This window comes from Cervus canadensis, chromosome 6 (assembly GCF_019320065.1).
Source record: "Cervus canadensis isolate Bull #8, Minnesota chromosome 6, ASM1932006v1, whole genome shotgun sequence".
Taxonomy (NCBI): Eukaryota; Metazoa; Chordata; class Mammalia; order Artiodactyla; family Cervidae; genus Cervus; species Cervus canadensis.
This window is the reverse complement of record NC_057391.1, coordinates 19,432,273-19,449,391: the sequence shown is the minus strand read 5'-3', so window position 1 is coordinate 19,449,391 and position 17,119 is coordinate 19,432,273. Positions and strand designations below refer to the sequence as shown.

The following is a 17,119-nucleotide window of genomic DNA, read 5'->3' as shown; positions in this document are numbered from 1 at the left end:
TTCATGGTGCTTTGGTTAAAATTACACATTTATTGCCTCCCAGGGCCACAAAGACAGTTTGGGTGAAGGCCTGATGGCCCTCAGAGAAAGTCTAGGCTTGCAGCCTCAAGTCCAGGAGGCAGTTGAGAAGCTGCTTCAATTCTTGCTATTATGATACCAGTCCTTTGGCACACTCCAGGCTTCAGGTTCTTGCAGTCCTTCTTTTGAACTTTCTCCATGAAGGGTGCACTGAGGGCTCCTATCCACCTGCGTGGATAAGGCAGGTCCTCCTTGTATAACCATGTGGTTGTGGTTTCCCAACTGTATTCCTTGGCAGTTAGAGATGGTAGGAAGCCACCCTTTAAGAGAGAGAGTGAGGATGGTGGGAGGATTAAGTGGCTGGAAATTTATAGTAAGGAGAGCAGCAGGATGGAGGGGCAGCGACACCTCGTGTTCACCCTGGGGAAATGCAAGTGTGGGGTCTCAGTCTTTCCCTTCATGCTGCACCTTCAGAATTGGGTTTGCAAAAGCTAAAGAGGAGGGGCAACTAACATCTGAGACTCTGATGTTGTTGTTCAGTCACTCACTCATGTCCGACTCTTTGGACCCCATGGACTGCATTACGCCAGGCTTCCCTGTCTTTCACTATCTCCGGGAGTCTGCTCAAACTCAAGTCCATTGAATCGATGATATCTGGGTCTTTTCTGATGGGAGACCCTCTGGACCGACACAGCGACAGTGGAATGGAATTTAGAGGTTCACAGCGCTGGTGTTGGGGCAAGTCCAAATGCTCAGGGGCCAAGTTGGCTTTGCTGTGTGAGCTCAGTGGCTGTCAGTTTCTTCATTTACAAAATGAGAAGACTGGGGTAGGTGGGCTCTAGCCCTTTCTCATCCCCCCTCCCCAAGTACCCTGGATCTGCCTTTGGTCTTAAGGAAGAAGCCAGCGGGAGACTTCAGCAGGGAAAGGAAGGAGTGGGGAGTGGGTACCTGGTACCAGGTTCGGTGCCGGCCCTCTGGGAGGCCAGCTGGTGTCACATCTCTCAGCCCCCTACAAACAACACAGGGCTCTCAGGCTCCCTGTCCGGGAGCCGTTCCCTTATGGCAGACACCCTCAGCCCCAAGTGTCCCCTGGCAAGAGGACAGGATTCACAGGAGTCCCAGCGCATCCTGTAGTCCTGCCAATGTCTCACCTGACTCCCTTGGGGTCCAGGACCTGGGGTCCAAGCAGAGGTGGGGCAGGGATTCTGGTTTCTGAAAGGTAAAGTCTCTGGAGTCTGAGGAGGTCGGGCTGTTGAATCTGAAGATGTCTCTGCGGTCCAGGCAGGCGGAACCTGCTCTCTCTGGACCCTGATGCTCTCAAGAAGGTTTGTACATTTTTCAGGAACAGAGCTGGGGCACCCCTCCAGATTCAGGTTCATCATTTCAGAGACCAAGGGATCATGGCTTCCTGTGGTTTCCCTAGGACCATCTATTTCTGTCCTTTCCAGGCCTGGGCTGTTGCTGCCCCTGTGCTCAGAAAGGAACTCCTTCACCTGTAAGGATGGGGAGCTGGCTGGGCATGGAGGTGGGAGAGCTGGAGTAAACCCAAGGGAGTTGGGTCCATATCTGTTGCCTAGGAACTCAGGGATGGGGTGAGGAGAGGGGGGGATCATAGGCAAAGCTTAGAGAATGGTGGTCAGCATGGGGTCATTGAGTGGCCAAGGTAGCCACGTTGTGCCATCCTGCCCAGCTGCTGGGTGGGGGTGGGGATGTTGAGCACTCACCATGGAGACTGCATTATTCATCTTTCTACCAGACACATCTCCTTTATTTACCAGATCAAGGACTTTCTTGGTGTTTGTTCGGCATTCTAGAGAGAAGACAGAGTGGGGGGCAGGTGAACAAAATTTCTTTTCCGGGGGAAAAGCCTCTGCCGACAAAGTCAGGCCTATCTTGACTGCCAGCTGGATGGCCAGTGCACCTTGGAAGGAAGGTCTCTTCTGGGGCTCATGGCTCCAGCACTGCTGCATCAAATCTGTCAGTTCTTCCAAGCCAGGAGTCTCAGGCCCAGACGGGGGCAGCTCAGTCAGCGGGGGCCGGATCTGCCTCTCACACACTGCTTCCTGCACCAATGATGTCTGGGACACTACTAGGGTGGAGGTGTGTGTGTGAAGAGAAGGCATTCAGAGTATGACGGCTACCCCATCATGGGCAGGGGTGGGGAGTGTTGGAGATGTGAGGAGGGAGTGGGGCAGTCTGAGCAGGTAAACAGGAGGAGGAGGAGGGCTTGGGGATTGGGGGATTGGCAGCTTGGGGGAGGGGGGAGCCTGAGGTGAAGGATCCCAGAGTCTGTCTTACTCTCAGCTTCTCTTCCGGCTAGCACCGCCCACGTTAGGATCCCAAAGCTGCAGGAGACACAAAGCTGAGGCCTGACCCAACTGCTGGCAAGATTTCTTTCCATACAGCATCCCTTCAAAGGACCCAGACAAGTGTAGAAATTGGGGATATATGTTTGGAGTGGGTGCCTTACCTGTAGACATCACTGGCCCTGGAGGCCTTCCGGTTTATATTAGCCAACAGTTCTGGGGCCAAGTAGGCTGGGGTGCACCCTGACTCCCCAGATCCTGCCCCTGACTGTGAGCCACCCTGAAATGTGGACAGGCCAAAATCTGCCACCTGCAAAAGGGAGATAAGAAGGAGGAGATAGGGAATGGGCAGGTCCAAGAAACTCCCAGAGCCCTTTTCTTACCACCACCCCCACAAAAGGGCAGGCCCAGCCTTGTAAAGACGGTATGGAGGGTTAGGGGAAGGGTAGGACCAGTGGGGCCCCTGGTTGGAGGTCTGGGTCCCCTCTCCATGGCACTGGGTTGAGGTCTGAGTCTCCTGGGCTAGATCAGCTACGGATCTTTGGAGGGCCCGGTGGGGTGGACCTGTGGAACTGACCACGTTGGTCAAGGCCTCTATCACCTGGTGTGGCAGGGGCCAGAGCTCCAGGCTGGGCCTTGACACTTGGGCAGCCCTGTGTCCAGAGGGAGATGGTGAGGGTATTCAGGAGACAGGGCTGCAGCAGGTACAGGTCCTATGTCCCGTGGGTGGGGTTGGGGCAGCTCTGGGGCAGGACTTTGTCCAGAAGATGGGCTGACCTTGGCGTGCAGCTCTGAGTCTAGTAGGACATTGGAGGGCTTGAGGTCCCGGTGGAGAAGCACTGGGTTCTGGCTGTGCAGGTAGCACATCCCGAGCACCAGCTCCTGCAGCAGGCGGCAGAGGAGCCGCCAGGGCCGAGGGCAATGGGGCTGTAGCAGCCCCGCCAAGGAGCCATTCTCCATGAACTGAGTTACCAGAGCCGGCCCAGACACGTACTCCCACTCCAACTTCTCGGTGACCCCCAGCAGGAGCAGCACATGCTTGTTATGCAGACTGGACATGGCCTTCACCTCCCTGGATATGGCCCTCCTGCGCTCAGGAGAGGGTTGCCGTCAGCTCTGCTCCCGAGAGGTCCTTCCCGGCCGCCCTCAGGCCCCGCCCCGCGGCACAGCGGCCCCTCCTCCCCGGCCCAGCCTCCTGGACCAGACCCTGGCTCGGGTCACTCACGAGTTCACGATCTTGACCGCCACGTCTAAGCCCCAACTCCTGTGATGTGCCCGGAAGACGGAGCCAAATCCGCCCTTGCCTATTAACTCCGGGTTCTCCAGTTCCTCGATGGGCACCAGCGGGGCTGAGGCACCTTTGGGCCTGAGAGAGGGGGGGCCAGGTAAGCAGCCGGCCGTGGCCCCAAGGCCTCCCTGCTCCCTTCCCAGCTGCACCCCTCTAACCGCCCCCCCTCCGCCCCCCTCCGTGACGGCTCGGCGCTGTCAATTTGAGCCCCAGCCTCTCCCCTGGGATCCTCTGTGCCCTGGTCTTGGCAGGGGGCGCATCCATATCTCACTCTACACTCACCATAACGTAGAGCCAGACATCAGGCTGGAAGATGAGAGAAGCTCCTGGAAGTTGCGAGCCCCCACGGATGAAAGAGGGGTTGGGGACTGGGAGAGGGGTCAATCTCCAGGCTCCTTCAAGGTTCCGCTTCCAGCTTCCCCGGGTTGCTCTCTCGGCCTGAACCACTTCCTTCTTTAATTGATGCCTGCCTCTACAGTCCCGCCCCAGGGGCGGAGAAGGGCACAGGGCAGGGTGCAGAACAGAAACTAGTGCTGTTTCTAGGACGTCAGGTCAGGTAGAGTTGTCGCTGGGTGTCCTCGCCCTCCAGGAACCCACAACCACCTCCCACCGCTGGCCTCTCTCCCTCCTTCCTCAGGATTCCCAGCTCCAGCGCCAAGCCTGGGATACCGCGGTGGGGCTGGGGTGGGGGCGGTGGCGCTGGGGAGGATATCATGGTCGTAGGCTTCTGTTCTCCCATAGCTGCCCTAAGATTATAGCTAACACTTCTCTAAAGCTCACCACATGCCATTAGCTCATTTAATCCTCACATCAACCCTAAGGGGATAGGTACGCTTTGGTTACTGCTTTATAGGTGAGAAAGCCCTGAGTTTAAGTACCCGGCCCAAGCTGACCTGGAACTGACATCAGAGCCTGGCTCTGAACCCTGAAGCTTTGCCATTTTCACAAGGGCGTCAGCAGGTGGGGAAGGTGTGGAGCGTTCAGTGGTCTCTATTCCTTTCGCATACAGACCTCTCCCAGGGTGCTGTGGTCAGCTAGGTGAGCTGGCCCGCCCGAGAGTTGCTGACACTGGGGTGTACACGCCGTGGAGACCCCGCAGAGTCTCTCTGGCCTCTCTCCCCATGACCACTCCTCCACTGCGAGTTCTCTGCTTAATATTAATAAGTGTTCCTGACAGACATGCTCTGGACTAGGGTCTTGGAGAACTCAGGAGCTTGGGGAGACTTCAGGATTGAGGGTTGACAGAAGGTGTTCATATTTTACCTGCCCAAGGCCTGACCATAGCTGCAGGTTGTGGAATTAGATACGACCAGCCTTAGGCACTCAGTCCTTCATGGGGAGACTCAACCCTGTGGGTCATGGGCCAAGACTCTCTGGAAGGTGCTCACCTTGTGGAACTTTCCATCCTGCCCAGTGGTCCATGGACTCCTCTAGCCGGAGCAAAAGCAGCCTGCAGTTAACTGTGGTTTCTCCAGAAACTGGAACTCCAGGATACACATCTTGTATTCTGGCGGAGTCAGTGCATGCCATTTTTGACCTATTTAGGGAATTCTTAAACTTTAGTCTTTTTAAAAACTGGTACAAGGTATGTACCCAATAAATATTTGTTGAACTAGATTAATAAACGAACAACCCAAACTTTTTGAGGCTTCACTGAGACGCTAATCATCCCAGGTGGTGCTCCATACTCAACCGAGAGGAGATAGGAGGTTGGGTTTCTTTATGGTTTGGGGTCTCTTCATGTACCTACCTGCACAGTTGACAGAATTCATCTGAAGTCTTATAGTGATACGGTGATATCTCACAGAATATAAAGGCATGTCTGGCAGTCCCTCAAAAAAGTCTAGTTCAGGAATTAAGGGCCATCAGAGAGGACAGTCATTCCTTTCATGATTCTTTTTGAGTTCATGGTCTCAACACCTGGCCTCCGTTTGAGGAGAGTAGTCATAAAGGATTAGAGGTGCATTTAAAAACCTTTTACAGCTAGATTTCTTTAGATTGATATACAAACCTGGGAATCGGAAGAAGTTACTATAAAGTGTAAGATTGGGGATGGTGTCAAAACCTATAATAGTTTTTGACTCAAAATAAACCAGCTTGGGCTTCCCTGATGGCTCAGTGGTAAAGAATCTGCCTGTCCATATAGAAGACACAGGTTCGATTCCTTGTCCAGGAGGACCCCACATGCTGTGGGGCAACCAAGCCCGTGTGCCACAACTACTGGGCCTGTGCTCTAGAGCCCATGAGCTGCAACTACTGGAGCTTATGCACACCTGCGCCCATGCTCCACAATAAGAAAAGCCGCTGCAATGAGAAGCCCTCGCTTCGCAACTAGAGTCTTCCCCGCTCGCCGCCACTAGAGAAAAAGCCCACACAGCTACAAAGATCTAGCTCAGCCAAAAATAAATAAAAGTACCCACTGAGTTTCCAGCAAATGTATGAAGAAAAAAAAGTCCATACTCAGGCACATCATCAAGAAATTTCAAAAAAAATATAAAAAACAAACCAAGCATCTTTAAGAGAAGGAGGGGTAGGAAGAGGAGCCTGGAGTGAGTGCCTGAGAAGACCTCTGCTTTCTTCTTCCAGCAGTGGGGAACTGGCAAGGCAGAGTTGATTCCTGGATTTTGAAGCGCTGGCCTTTTCTGAGGCTGGGTACACCTGACCCTGGTTGTCCCAGGCCTTTGGAGTCCATTTGGGTGTCTCTCATCCCTTCAGTTCTTTATAGCCGATTGTCTTCAGTGACCTTCAGCCCATCCTTTGTACCTGCTCTGATTCCCTATTTCTAGTTGCTGGGGTGCAAGTGAGGGGCAGAGATTGTGGTCTCTTTTCTTGCATATTCTAGCCCTAATTCTCCTCTGTTGTTTGATTAAGAGATTTCAATTATAGACCAAGTTGTATTAATTGAGGTGACAGTAAAAAAGATTGTGGAGAATTTTTTTCCCTTAGTATTTGACTATTTTATATTAACAGGTATCACTTTTATAAACAGGTGAAGAAAGAAAAAGGTTATGATGTATGCAAAGATTTAGCCAAAGAGTCGGGATATTCACTGAAGTGTTGTTTAAAATAGTGAAAAAATAGAAACTTAAATACCCAATAATAGGAAAAAGATTGAATACATTACACAGTGGAAGACTATGCAGCCATTAAAATGGTGCTCTAGACCTGTATTTATTAGTGCAACAGGTGTTTATCATATACCAAAGGAAAAAAAAGCAGGTTACAAAACAATATATACCATATAATCACATTTTTTTTGGTTTGCTTCAAAAATTCTCTTCCAGTAGTGTGACCGAGTTTACAGAAGCCTCCCATGGCAGAATACCTAAATGCTACATAAAGCACAACAAACATATTTTAAAAGTAACTTGGTGAGGTCCCGAGGAAATAAGGATAATCTCCCAAGTGCGTCCCCCTGAAACAAAATAATACAAAGCAAAAAGGAAATAGTAAGTAAACAGAGAGGTCAACTAAGTAGAAACTTGGGGCTTTGGGAACTGGGTAGGGGTAAGAGAGTTTGGGGGAGAACCAGAGAGTAAGCCCTACAGCCTAAGAAGATGAAAGAGCTAGATGTGAGACAACTCTATTCCCCCCAAAGCTTGGACTCTCAAGGGGCTACATGCTTAACAGAAAGGAAAAATTCCACCTGCTTGCAGAGGGAACCTACAAGCAAACCTATCCAGACTGCAGCACTAGATGTCAACATTAATAAAAATGTTAGCTTCCATCTGAGTTCTGCTAACATAGGGATTTGCGGTTGGAATTTTAACTTTCCCTTTTTTTAAGTAAACCATAAGCTTAAAACGTTAAATGGCCCCATGTTATTAATTGTTCTTGAAGTCCAACAGAAGCAAATGGAATTCTCCCTAGAGAAAAGCATCTTCAATCCAAACTTCTGGATTAAATTCAGCCAAATATAAACTCATCAAAAAATTACTGAAAATATGTAAGGATTCAAGTCACCGCAAATGAGTATCAGCAGGAATGATAATCAACAGGCTTAAATCTTTAAGGGGTCCAGAATTTGGAACAATCAGATGAAGAATCTGAAGCCATGGGGAAGTGTTTAAAGAAACAGAAGATGGAATAGAAAACATAAACCAGGAATAAGAGATTATAAAAATGCCCGGAGAGATGTAGGAAAAAATAAATTATCAAGAAATAAAAAATTCTATGTAACCATTAAAATTAAAACTGCCATACAGAAGATATAGCTGAAGAAAGTACATTAAAAGGTGGACCTGAAAAAATTCATCAGAATGCAGCAACAGAGACAAGCTGATAAAAAAAGGTTGAGGCAAAAAAAGCGAGGTGGTCTTTCAGTCATCAAATTGGCTTCTCCATGAGGAGAAAGAGAAAGAAAAATGGGGCAAGGCAATATTTGAGGAGCAAATGACTGAAAAATTTCCAGAATTGATGAAAGACAGGAATTCACAAATACAGAAAGCATGACTTATGCCAAGAAGGATGAATTTGAAGAAATCCACATCTAGACGCAATTCAATAAAACTGCAGAACAGTTAAGAACAACAAACTAAAGGCTAGAGAGAAAACATAGATCATCTACAAAGAAATTCTGCTAAACCAGTGGTACAATTCTCCACAGCCACTAGAAACCAGAAGACACTGGAATGATTCAGTGTGCTACAATAAAGGGGGAAAATCTATAAACATTGAATTGTATCCTCAGTAAAGTTATTTTTGAGACAAAGTTTTTTTTTTTTAAAGACACTTTCAAATAAGTGAAAACTGAGTTTAACACCTACAGAATCTTCTAAAGAAATTTCTTAAGAGTCACCTAAAGAAATTTCCAGTGGATGTGCACCAGGAATATGAAGAAAACCTACCCGAGATGGAACATGTGAAATGCAAGAAGGAATATCAGTTTTCTCATAAGTTCAACCACAAAATCATTTAGCATCATATCAGACTCAGAGAAATGAGAAGGTGTGGTTCGCTGATTTTAAAAAGGATCTGCTGGGACTTTCCTGTCCGTCCAGTGAATTAAAAACTGAGTTTCCATTTTAGGGGTCATGGCTTCTATCCTTGGTTGGGAAACAAAGACGTCACATTGCCACATGGCCAAGAAGAAAAGAAAAAAGCAAAAAGGATCTGTCACCAGCAATTCCACTTCTGGAATTGAAATTCCACTCAAAGGAATTGAAAGCAGTGACTCAAACTGATATGTATACACGAATGTATTTATTGGTGAGATGCAAGCATTATTTACAATATTAGTTGTAAATGCAGCATTATTTGTAACAGCCAAAATGTGGAAACAACCCAAATGTTCATCAGTGAATGAATACAATATGTGGTATATGCCATACAATGGAATACTATTCAGCCTTAGAAAGGAATAAAATTCTGACACAGGCTATAATGTGGATGAACCTGGAAGATATTATGCTAAGTGAAATAAGCCAGTCACAAAAAAGACAAATATTGTATGATTGTACTTTTATGAGCTACCTAGAATAATCAGTTCATAGAGACAGAAAGGAGAACGGTGGTTGCCAGGGCTAAGGGGAGAAGGCCATGAGGAGTTACTGTTTGAGTGGTACAGAGTTTTAGTTTAGGAAGATGAAAATTTCTGAAGGATAGTGGTGGTGGTTATACAACAACGTGAATGTACTTAATGCCACTGAACTGTACACTTAAAAATGATTGAAGTGGTAGGTTTTATGTTATGTATGTTTCACCACAAAAAGACCTGCTAAAAATGTGATTCCATATATTAGCTTGGAAGATACAAAGATTTCTATTAACATTTAGTTATTTGGTTTGAACATTAAATTTTACTGGGAAGAAACATTGAACTTTATATATATATATATAAACATCTAAATGAACAAATAGAAAAATGTTTAAAGTGATGGATGGTAGGTTTGCAGGTGCTTTTGTTTTCTTATATTTTATATTCATATTTTTCTATGTATTTTTAAATTTTTATTTATTTATTTGGCTGTCCCGGGTCTTAGTTGGTGGCACGCAGGATCTTCATTGAGTCATGTGGGCTCAGTAGTTGTGGCCTGTGGGCTTAGTTGCTCCAAGACATGTGGGATCTTAGTTCCCTGGCCAGGTATTGAACCTTTATCCCTGCATTGCAAGGCAGATTCTTAACCACTGGACCACCAGCAAAGTCCCGTTTATCTGTATTTTCTAACTCTCCTAAAGTGAATTTGATGGACTGCAAGGAGATTGAACCAGTCAATCCTAATGTTGAATCCTAATATTGAAATCAGCCCTGAATATTCATTGGAAGGACTGATGCTGAGACTGAAGCTCCAATACTTGGGCCACCTGATGTGAAGAACCAGCTCATTAGAAAAGACCCTGATGTTGGGAAAGAATGAAGGCAGGAGGAGAAGGGGACAACAGAGGACGAGAGAGTTGGATGACATCACTGACTCACTGGGCATGAATTTGAGCAAGCCCTGGGGATGGTAAAGGACAGGGAAGCCTGGTGTGCTGTAGTTCATGGGGTTGCAAACTGAGCGACTGAGCAACAACACAAAAGTGAATTTATGAGTTATTTGGTAGGGCTACATCTCAGCCTCCCTTTTCCCCCAGAACTGGAGGTGCAGCAGCTTCCCTCTCCCACATGTCACTGCCTTGACCTGGAAATCCACTCTGCTGCTTCCTCTTGACTTTTGCAGCTATCCATCTGCTGGTGTCACATTTAATACCTGATTGAAGTTGGCCCTTGGTGTTCCGGTGAGGAATAGGGTTTTGACAGACAAAACCTGGGAGGAGTGATTCCAGCAGAGAGGATGTCATAAGCAAAAGTGCAAACTTTACAGTGTGAACTTTGGGAAAGACAAGGGGTCTGGCTAAGTCGCCTTTCCCCACCGTAAGTCATTATCATCATCAGTATCATCAACAATGATAAAAAGCTAATGTTTTTTACACTTGATGGTTTACAAAGTCCTTTCACAGAATGTCTTCACAATTCTGAGAGGTCAGACCTATTGTCAAATTTTGTAGATGAAGAAATTTTTTTATTTCTCTCTCTTTTTTTTTTTTTTGGTCTGGATGTGAAGAAGAAACATAAAACAAGAACCTCTGTTACTGTGGCAGGGTAGGTCCTCCCCTCGCTGGCACACGGCTACTTCTGCTTATCAGGGGAAATCTTATCCCTGCTCCCAGTTGCTGAAAAATACCCTCCCCAGAGAGGGAAAGGGTACAACTATGGGCAAATTAACTGTCACTTTGGGAGACTGGGCTGCATTCTACTTAGAAAAGTCACAAACCAACCAACCCCCACCCCCCACTCCAGGGAGCAGAGAAGAGTTATGGAGAAAACGTTCTGCTTGGAGAGGAATCTATGGTATTGTGATTTATAACAAGAAACAGTTGCTCTTTGACCCCATTCTTGGCACAGAGCTCCTAAAACACTTGGAATTTCCAGTGTTGAGAGAGGAATGTTGCTACATTGATGAAGTGACTTTTGGAAAGCCCTTACGTACCAAAGGGATGGGGGCTGGTTGCCAGAGGGACCAGCCTTGGGATTAGAGCGTTGGAACCTTTGGTACCTGATCCATCTTCAAACTCTGGATCAGAGAGAGGGGCTGGAGGTTCAATCAATGGCAGTGAGTTAATCAATCACGCCCATGTAATGAAGCCTCCACAAACCCCAAAAGGATGAGCCTGGAGAGCTTCCAGGTTGGTGAACACATCGATATTCAGGGAGAGTGGCACCTGGAGAGGGCGCAGAAGCTCTATGCCCTTTGCCCTGTACCTCATGTGCATCTTTTCCATCTGTCCGTTCCTGAGTTAAATCCTTTTCTAATAAACCAGAGATCTAGTAAGCAAAATCTTTCCTTGTGTTCTGCATTGCTCTAGTAAATTAACTGATACCAAGGCAAGGTTTGATGGAAACTTCAATCTGTTGCCTGTTGGCTAGGAACCCAGGTGATAACTTGGGGTTGAGACTACTATCTGAAGTTGGGGGAGGGGCAGATTGTAGGACAGAGCCCTTCACTACCTTGTGGGATCTGATGCTCTCTCCAGGTAGTGTCAGGATTGAGTTGAATTGTAGGACACCCTGCTGGTATCCCAGAATTGCTTGGTGCTGTGGGACACCTGCCCCTTCCTGATACACATTGGGATTGGGTCCAGAACCTTTAGGATCCCTACTGAGGTGGCCCCTGCTTCTCTCTGCTTTTGGATTCATTTTGGAGGGAATCCTTTTCAGTGCCCGGGGCATGCTCTTCTCTTTTAGTGTTCCAAGGAGGACAAAAGCCTCTTTTCACTTGTTTTCCTCAGAAAAGTGGAGAGACTGATGCTTTCACAAAGAATTACTCTGTCTAGGGCCACCTGCCTCAGCAAATGGAATCTCTGCTCACCATTGGTTCTTCACAGAGTGGGTTTGGCAGAACCTAAGCTGCCTGTCTGCACCGTTAAGGCAAGGGAAATTGGAAGGGTAGCTTCTTTTTATTCTACCTTAGCATGAAGGGACTACAAATATTTTGAACAACCATCAATGACAAGTGTCCATACATGTTGTTCTTTAGTTGCTAAGTCATGTGCGACTCTTTGTGACCCCATGGACTGCCACCTGCTAGGCCCCTCTGTCCATGGGATTTCCCAGGCAAGAAGACTGGAGTGGGTTGCCATTTCCTTCTCCAGGGAATCTTCCCAACCCAGGGATTGAACCTGCATCTCCTGCATTGGCGGGTGGCTTCTTTAGCACCGAGCCACCAGGGAAGCCTGTCCATACACAGACAACCGTAATTCGCCTTCTAGTATCAGGGTGGAGTCCTTCTCTCTTTGCTTTCTGTGTCTAGTTAATGCTGATGATTTAATTTCTGTGCTCTCTTAGCCTCTCTCAGCCCCGTAAGGCAGCTTTCCCAGCTGAAAGCTCTGCTCTCTCTCTCTCTCTCATAGGGAGTTAACTATCATCTAGTGGTCAAAGGTCCAGGCTCTGAGGTTAGGCTACCTGGAACTTAATTCTGCCTCCGCAAGTTACTAGCTGTTTGATATTTAACAAGTTTCTCAATTTCTCTGCGCTTTAATTAATTGTACTACTGACTGGACTGGGTTACTGTGAGGATGAAATGAAATAACACAGGAAAGAATGCAGCCCATTTCCAGGTACATGTTTTGTGCTTAATAAGTGATAGACACTAATACAGTCAGTATTATTGTGTTTCCAATCTGAGGAACATTGCTAATTCATTATTTGTAGAGCAGAGAAAGATGATTGCACTGCTGCTCAGAGAAATAGCTAGCTTTTCCTTCTGGTAAATTCCCAGCCCCACCCTTTCCTCCCAGGGCCCCTTTAATGACTCACCCCTCAGGTATTCTCACTCCTCTCTCCCAGACAAGTGTCCTGAGGGAGCAATTGAGGAAGTCACTTGTGTCCCTGCCTGTGGTCCAGAGGAGGACTTGAATCCCGGGTCACAAGCTTCTCAGCTGTCAGGTTGTCTAAGGTTGAGAAGGTCACGTGGTTGACCCAAAGATGGGCTTTGGGCCCAAAGCAGCTGCTTTTGGTGCCCCCCCTGCCACACATTCTCAGGCCCCCTTTGATTTGAGCTGCACCCACAGTGGATCTGCCCCCCGCCCCCCCAGCCGGCCTCAATCCTGCCAGCACCCCATCCAAAAGGTCTGTCTTGGTTTTTCTCCCTCATTTGACAGAACTGTGGTGAGAGGAGAGGAGAGTTAATGCCTTGGGGGCCACCCTCGTGGTGGAGGTCATGGGTCAATGCCCCAGTCTCCTGTCTTTCAAAGGGTCAGTTCTCTTTTTTCTTTTCTCTTTATGAATCCATTGACTGTAGCCTGCCAGGCTCCTCTGTCCATGGAAATTCCCAGGCAAGAATACTGGAGTGGGTGGCCATTTCCTTCTCCAGAGGATCTTCCCGACCCAGGGACTGAACTCATGTCTCATGTGTCTCCTGCACTGCAGGCAGAATCTTTTACCACAGAGCCATTGGGGAAAGGCCCTTAGCATCTAAAAAATTAATAAGTAAACTAGTTAATTTTTTTGCTGTGCTGGGTCTTTGTTGCTGCTCCGGCTTATCTCTAGCTGCGGTCTGTGGGCTTCTCACTGTGGTGGCTTCTCTTGTTGCGGAGCATGGGCTCTAGGGTGCGCAGGCTCAGTAGTGGCAGCATGAGGGCTCGGTAGTTGAGGCTTCAGGCTCTTACAGGCCCAGTAGCTGTGGCTCAGGGCTTATTTGCTCTGTGGCATGTGGGCTCTTCCTGGATCAGGGATCGACCTGTGTTTCCTGCATTGGTAGGCGGACCCTCTACCACTGAGTCACCAGGAAAGGTCCAGAGGGTCAATTCTGAGGTATGCCCTATTACTCTTCAGAGGGCCTCTGACAGGACTGAGCTCCACAACAGTAGCTAGCTCAACAGATACCTTTTGGGGGCATCATCTCCTTCCCTGACTCACATTTTCTGCTCCATCCCTTCTGACCCTTGGGAGCACCCTCCAGGAAGTCTCGCGCTCTGGCCTCAGACGGTGTTTTCAGGGGAACACAATCCAAGCCCTCTGCCATGCTTCCTTCTCATTGTTTATCCTCTGGATGTCTTTGTGACTAGGATCCCTCCCTGTCTGGAAGGAAAGAGGGCAAAAGTGGGAACAGAAATGAATCTAACTCCTTTGGAGATGGGAAATCATGTATTCATGTACCTACAGCTTTCTAATCTTTTATCTCACTCAAATTTTAGCAACAAACCTGTGGGGCAGATTATTATTAGCCCCATTTTATGGACGAAGAAAATGAGATGCTGTGAGAGTTTAAGTAACTAGTCTAAGCTCATACAAAAACTTTAAAAAACTAGGTCTATGCTCTGTCATCCATGGGGTCGAAAAGAATCAGACACTGAGCAACTGAACTGAACTGATGCTCTTTCAGCTGCTTTCTTTTACAGGTGAGGTCCTCTGAAAGAGTCCTCTGGAAGCAGGACTTTGAATCAATCAAGTAAATTTATCAGGGTTTGTTTTGTTTTGTTTTTTTGGTTTCATCCTGTGGCATGTGGGATCTTAGTTTCCTGACCAAGGATTGAACCCATATCTCCTGCACTGGAAGCTCGGAGTCTTAACCACTGGACCATCAGGGAAGTTCCTATCAACTTTTTTAAGTTAAATATTTTTTTTTAAGTTAAATATTTTAACAGCATTATTTAAGTAGAGTTGACATTCAATACACTGCCCATATTTAAGGTGTACATGTGATGAGTTTTGACATACTTATGTGCCAGTGAAACCATCAGCACAATTAAGATAGTGAACATATGTATCACATCCGAAACGTCCCTGTACCCCCTTTCAACCTTTCCCTCTGCCTTTCTATGCTATTTTCCCTTTCTTGGCAACCACTAATCTGCTTTCTGTCACTTTAGATTGGTTTGCCTTTTCCATTTTATATTAATATAAATGGAATCACATAGTATGTGTTCTTTGTTTATCTGATCTCTTTCACTTAATGTGATTATTTTGGGATTCACCTCTGTTGTGTGTATAAATAGTTTAGGGCTTCCCAGGTGACACTAGTGGTAAAGAACTCACCTGCCAATTTAGGAGACATAAGAGACATGGGTTTGATCCCTACATTGGGAAGATCCCCTAGAGGTGGGCATGGTAACCCACTCCAGTTTTCTTGCCTGGAGAATCCCATGGATTGAGGAACACGGTAGGCTACAGTCCATAGCGTCACAAAGAATTGGGCATGACTGAAGTGACTTAGCATGCATGCATAGTTTATTCCTTTTTATTGCTGAGTAGTATTCTGTTGTACTGCAATTTCTTCATCAGTTCATCTGTTCGTGGACAATAATTTTTGGCTCTTACAAATGTACATGTCATGTACAAGTCTTTGTATAGGCCTATGTTTTCAGTTCTCTCAGGTGAATATCTAGGAGTGGAATGTTCAGTCATATGATAGGTATATTTAACTTTTGAAGAAACTTCTAAACATTTTGTCAGTGTGGTTGTACCAATTTATACTCCTACAACTGATGAGTGAGCCTGCACTCACAGGGGATGGTCCACCACAGAGAGTCCCAAACAGACCTACACCAAGACATATTATAATAAAAGTTGCAAAAATTAAAGGTAAAGAGAAGATCCTAAAGGCAGCAAGAAAAAGAAAAACATTTAATAACTAGATAACCCTCATAAGACTGTCAGCTGATTTCTCTACAGTAACAGTGCAGGGCAGAAGGGAATGGCAAAATATATTCAAAAGTCTTAAAGGGAAAAATCTACATCCTAGAATACTCTACCCAGTAAGATTATCATTTATAATAGGAGAAATAAATAATTTCTCAGATGAGCAAAAACTAAAAGAATACAGCAACACTAAACTTATCCTAAAAGAAATATTGAAAGGTCTTTTCTATATAGAAAAGAAGCAAGAAGATATAGGAAGAAATAAATCATAATTGGAAAGTAAATCACTTAAATTAGTCAGTATAGAGATCAAAGGGAAAAAAATACCTATTTGTGAAAGTTATGATAAAAAAAAAGGAACAGCAAAAGGTTAAACAGGAAAATGTGAGAAAAAAAAAAGGACATCAAAATCATAAAATGTAGGAAAGGAGAGTAAAAACATGCAGATTCTTCTTCTTTTTTTTTTTTCCAGAATGTGTTTGAGCCTCAGACAAGCAAAAACTAAAAGAATACAGCAATACTAAAGGCTGTATGACTATCAGCCTAAAGCAAACAGATACAGGAAGGGGTTAACATACTTGGAAAACAGGGCAGCCACAAATACAAAGCATACAGTAGATTGACAAATGCCAAAAAGAAGAGAAAACAAGCATGAAATAAAAGGAAATGATCAAACCACAAACAGAAAAAGAAAGAAGCAGAAGAAGAAACAAAGAATCAACTGGGAAACAAAGTTTAAAATGGCAATAAATACGTATGTATCAATAATTACCTTAAATTCAATGGACCTAATGCTTCAATCAAAAGACATGGAGTTGCAGACTGGATAAAAAAAAAAAACCACGAACCTACCATATGCTGTCTACAGGAGGCACACCTTTGGGCAAAGGACACACATAGGATAAAGTGAGGGAATGGGGAAAGCTATTTCATGCAAATGAAAATGACAGGAAAGTGGTAGTTATAATACTCACATGAGACAAAATAGACTTTAAAGCAAAAGCTATAAAGAAAGATAAAGAAGGACAATATAGAATGATAAAATGACCAATCAAGAAGAGAATTTTATTAATACACTCATCAATATAGGAGCACCCAAGTACATAAACAAATACTAACAGACATAAAGGGAGAAACTGATAGGAATACAGTAGTAGAAGATTTTAACATCAAAGGACAAATTTTTTTTTTCAGGACAAATTTTCTAAACAGAAAATCAATCAAGCAACAGAGATCCTAAGTGATACAATAGAACAGTTAGACTTAATTGATGTTTTCAGGACATTACACGTCCCCCCACCCCCCAAATCACATTCTTCTCAAGTCCACATGGAACATTTTCTAGGACTGACCACATACTAGGCCACAGAACTAACTTCAATAAATTTA

General features: G+C 45.7%; 1 protein-coding gene across 3 annotated transcripts; it reads right to left on the bottom strand.

Moving 5' to 3' along the window:
* Positions 1–10: 10 nt before the first annotated feature.
* On the bottom strand, positions 11–4,078 carry RIPK3 (receptor interacting serine/threonine kinase 3). Of its 3 annotated transcripts, none has more exons than XM_043471044.1 (10): positions 3,895–4,078; positions 3,550–3,690; positions 3,102–3,411; positions 2,489–2,634; positions 2,317–2,363; positions 1,940–2,107; positions 1,743–1,828; positions 1,170–1,511; positions 967–1,027; positions 11–338 (listed from the first exon to the last, which is right to left on the bottom strand). In XM_043471044.1, exons 1-10 carry the CDS (start codon positions 3,912–3,914, stop codon positions 136–138), a joined length of 1,524 nt encoding a protein of 507 aa, XP_043326979.1. In that variant the 5' UTR covers positions 3,915–4,078; the 3' UTR covers positions 11–135. The 3 variants fall into 3 exon arrangements, with proteins under 3 accessions (XP_043326979.1, XP_043326980.1, XP_043326981.1); XM_043471045.1 differs by having other exon boundaries at positions 1,940–2,104; XM_043471046.1 differs by lacking the exon at positions 1,940–2,107.
* Positions 4,079–17,119: the final 13,041 nt, after the last annotated feature.

Bases quoted from the DNA above. Each gene is read 5' to 3' on its own strand.
- RIPK3 (XM_043471044.1), bottom strand. From the start codon at position 3,914: ATGTCTGGCTCTACGTTATG. The intron at 2,108-2,316 runs GTAAGACAGACT...CCTCCACCCTAG, and splicing joins AGCCGGAAGAGAAGCTGAGA to TAGTGTCCCAGACATCATTG. The intron at 1,829-1,939 runs GTGCACTGGCCA...TCTTCTCTCTAG, and splicing joins GAAGAGACCTTCCTTCCAAG to AATGCCGAACAAACACCAAG.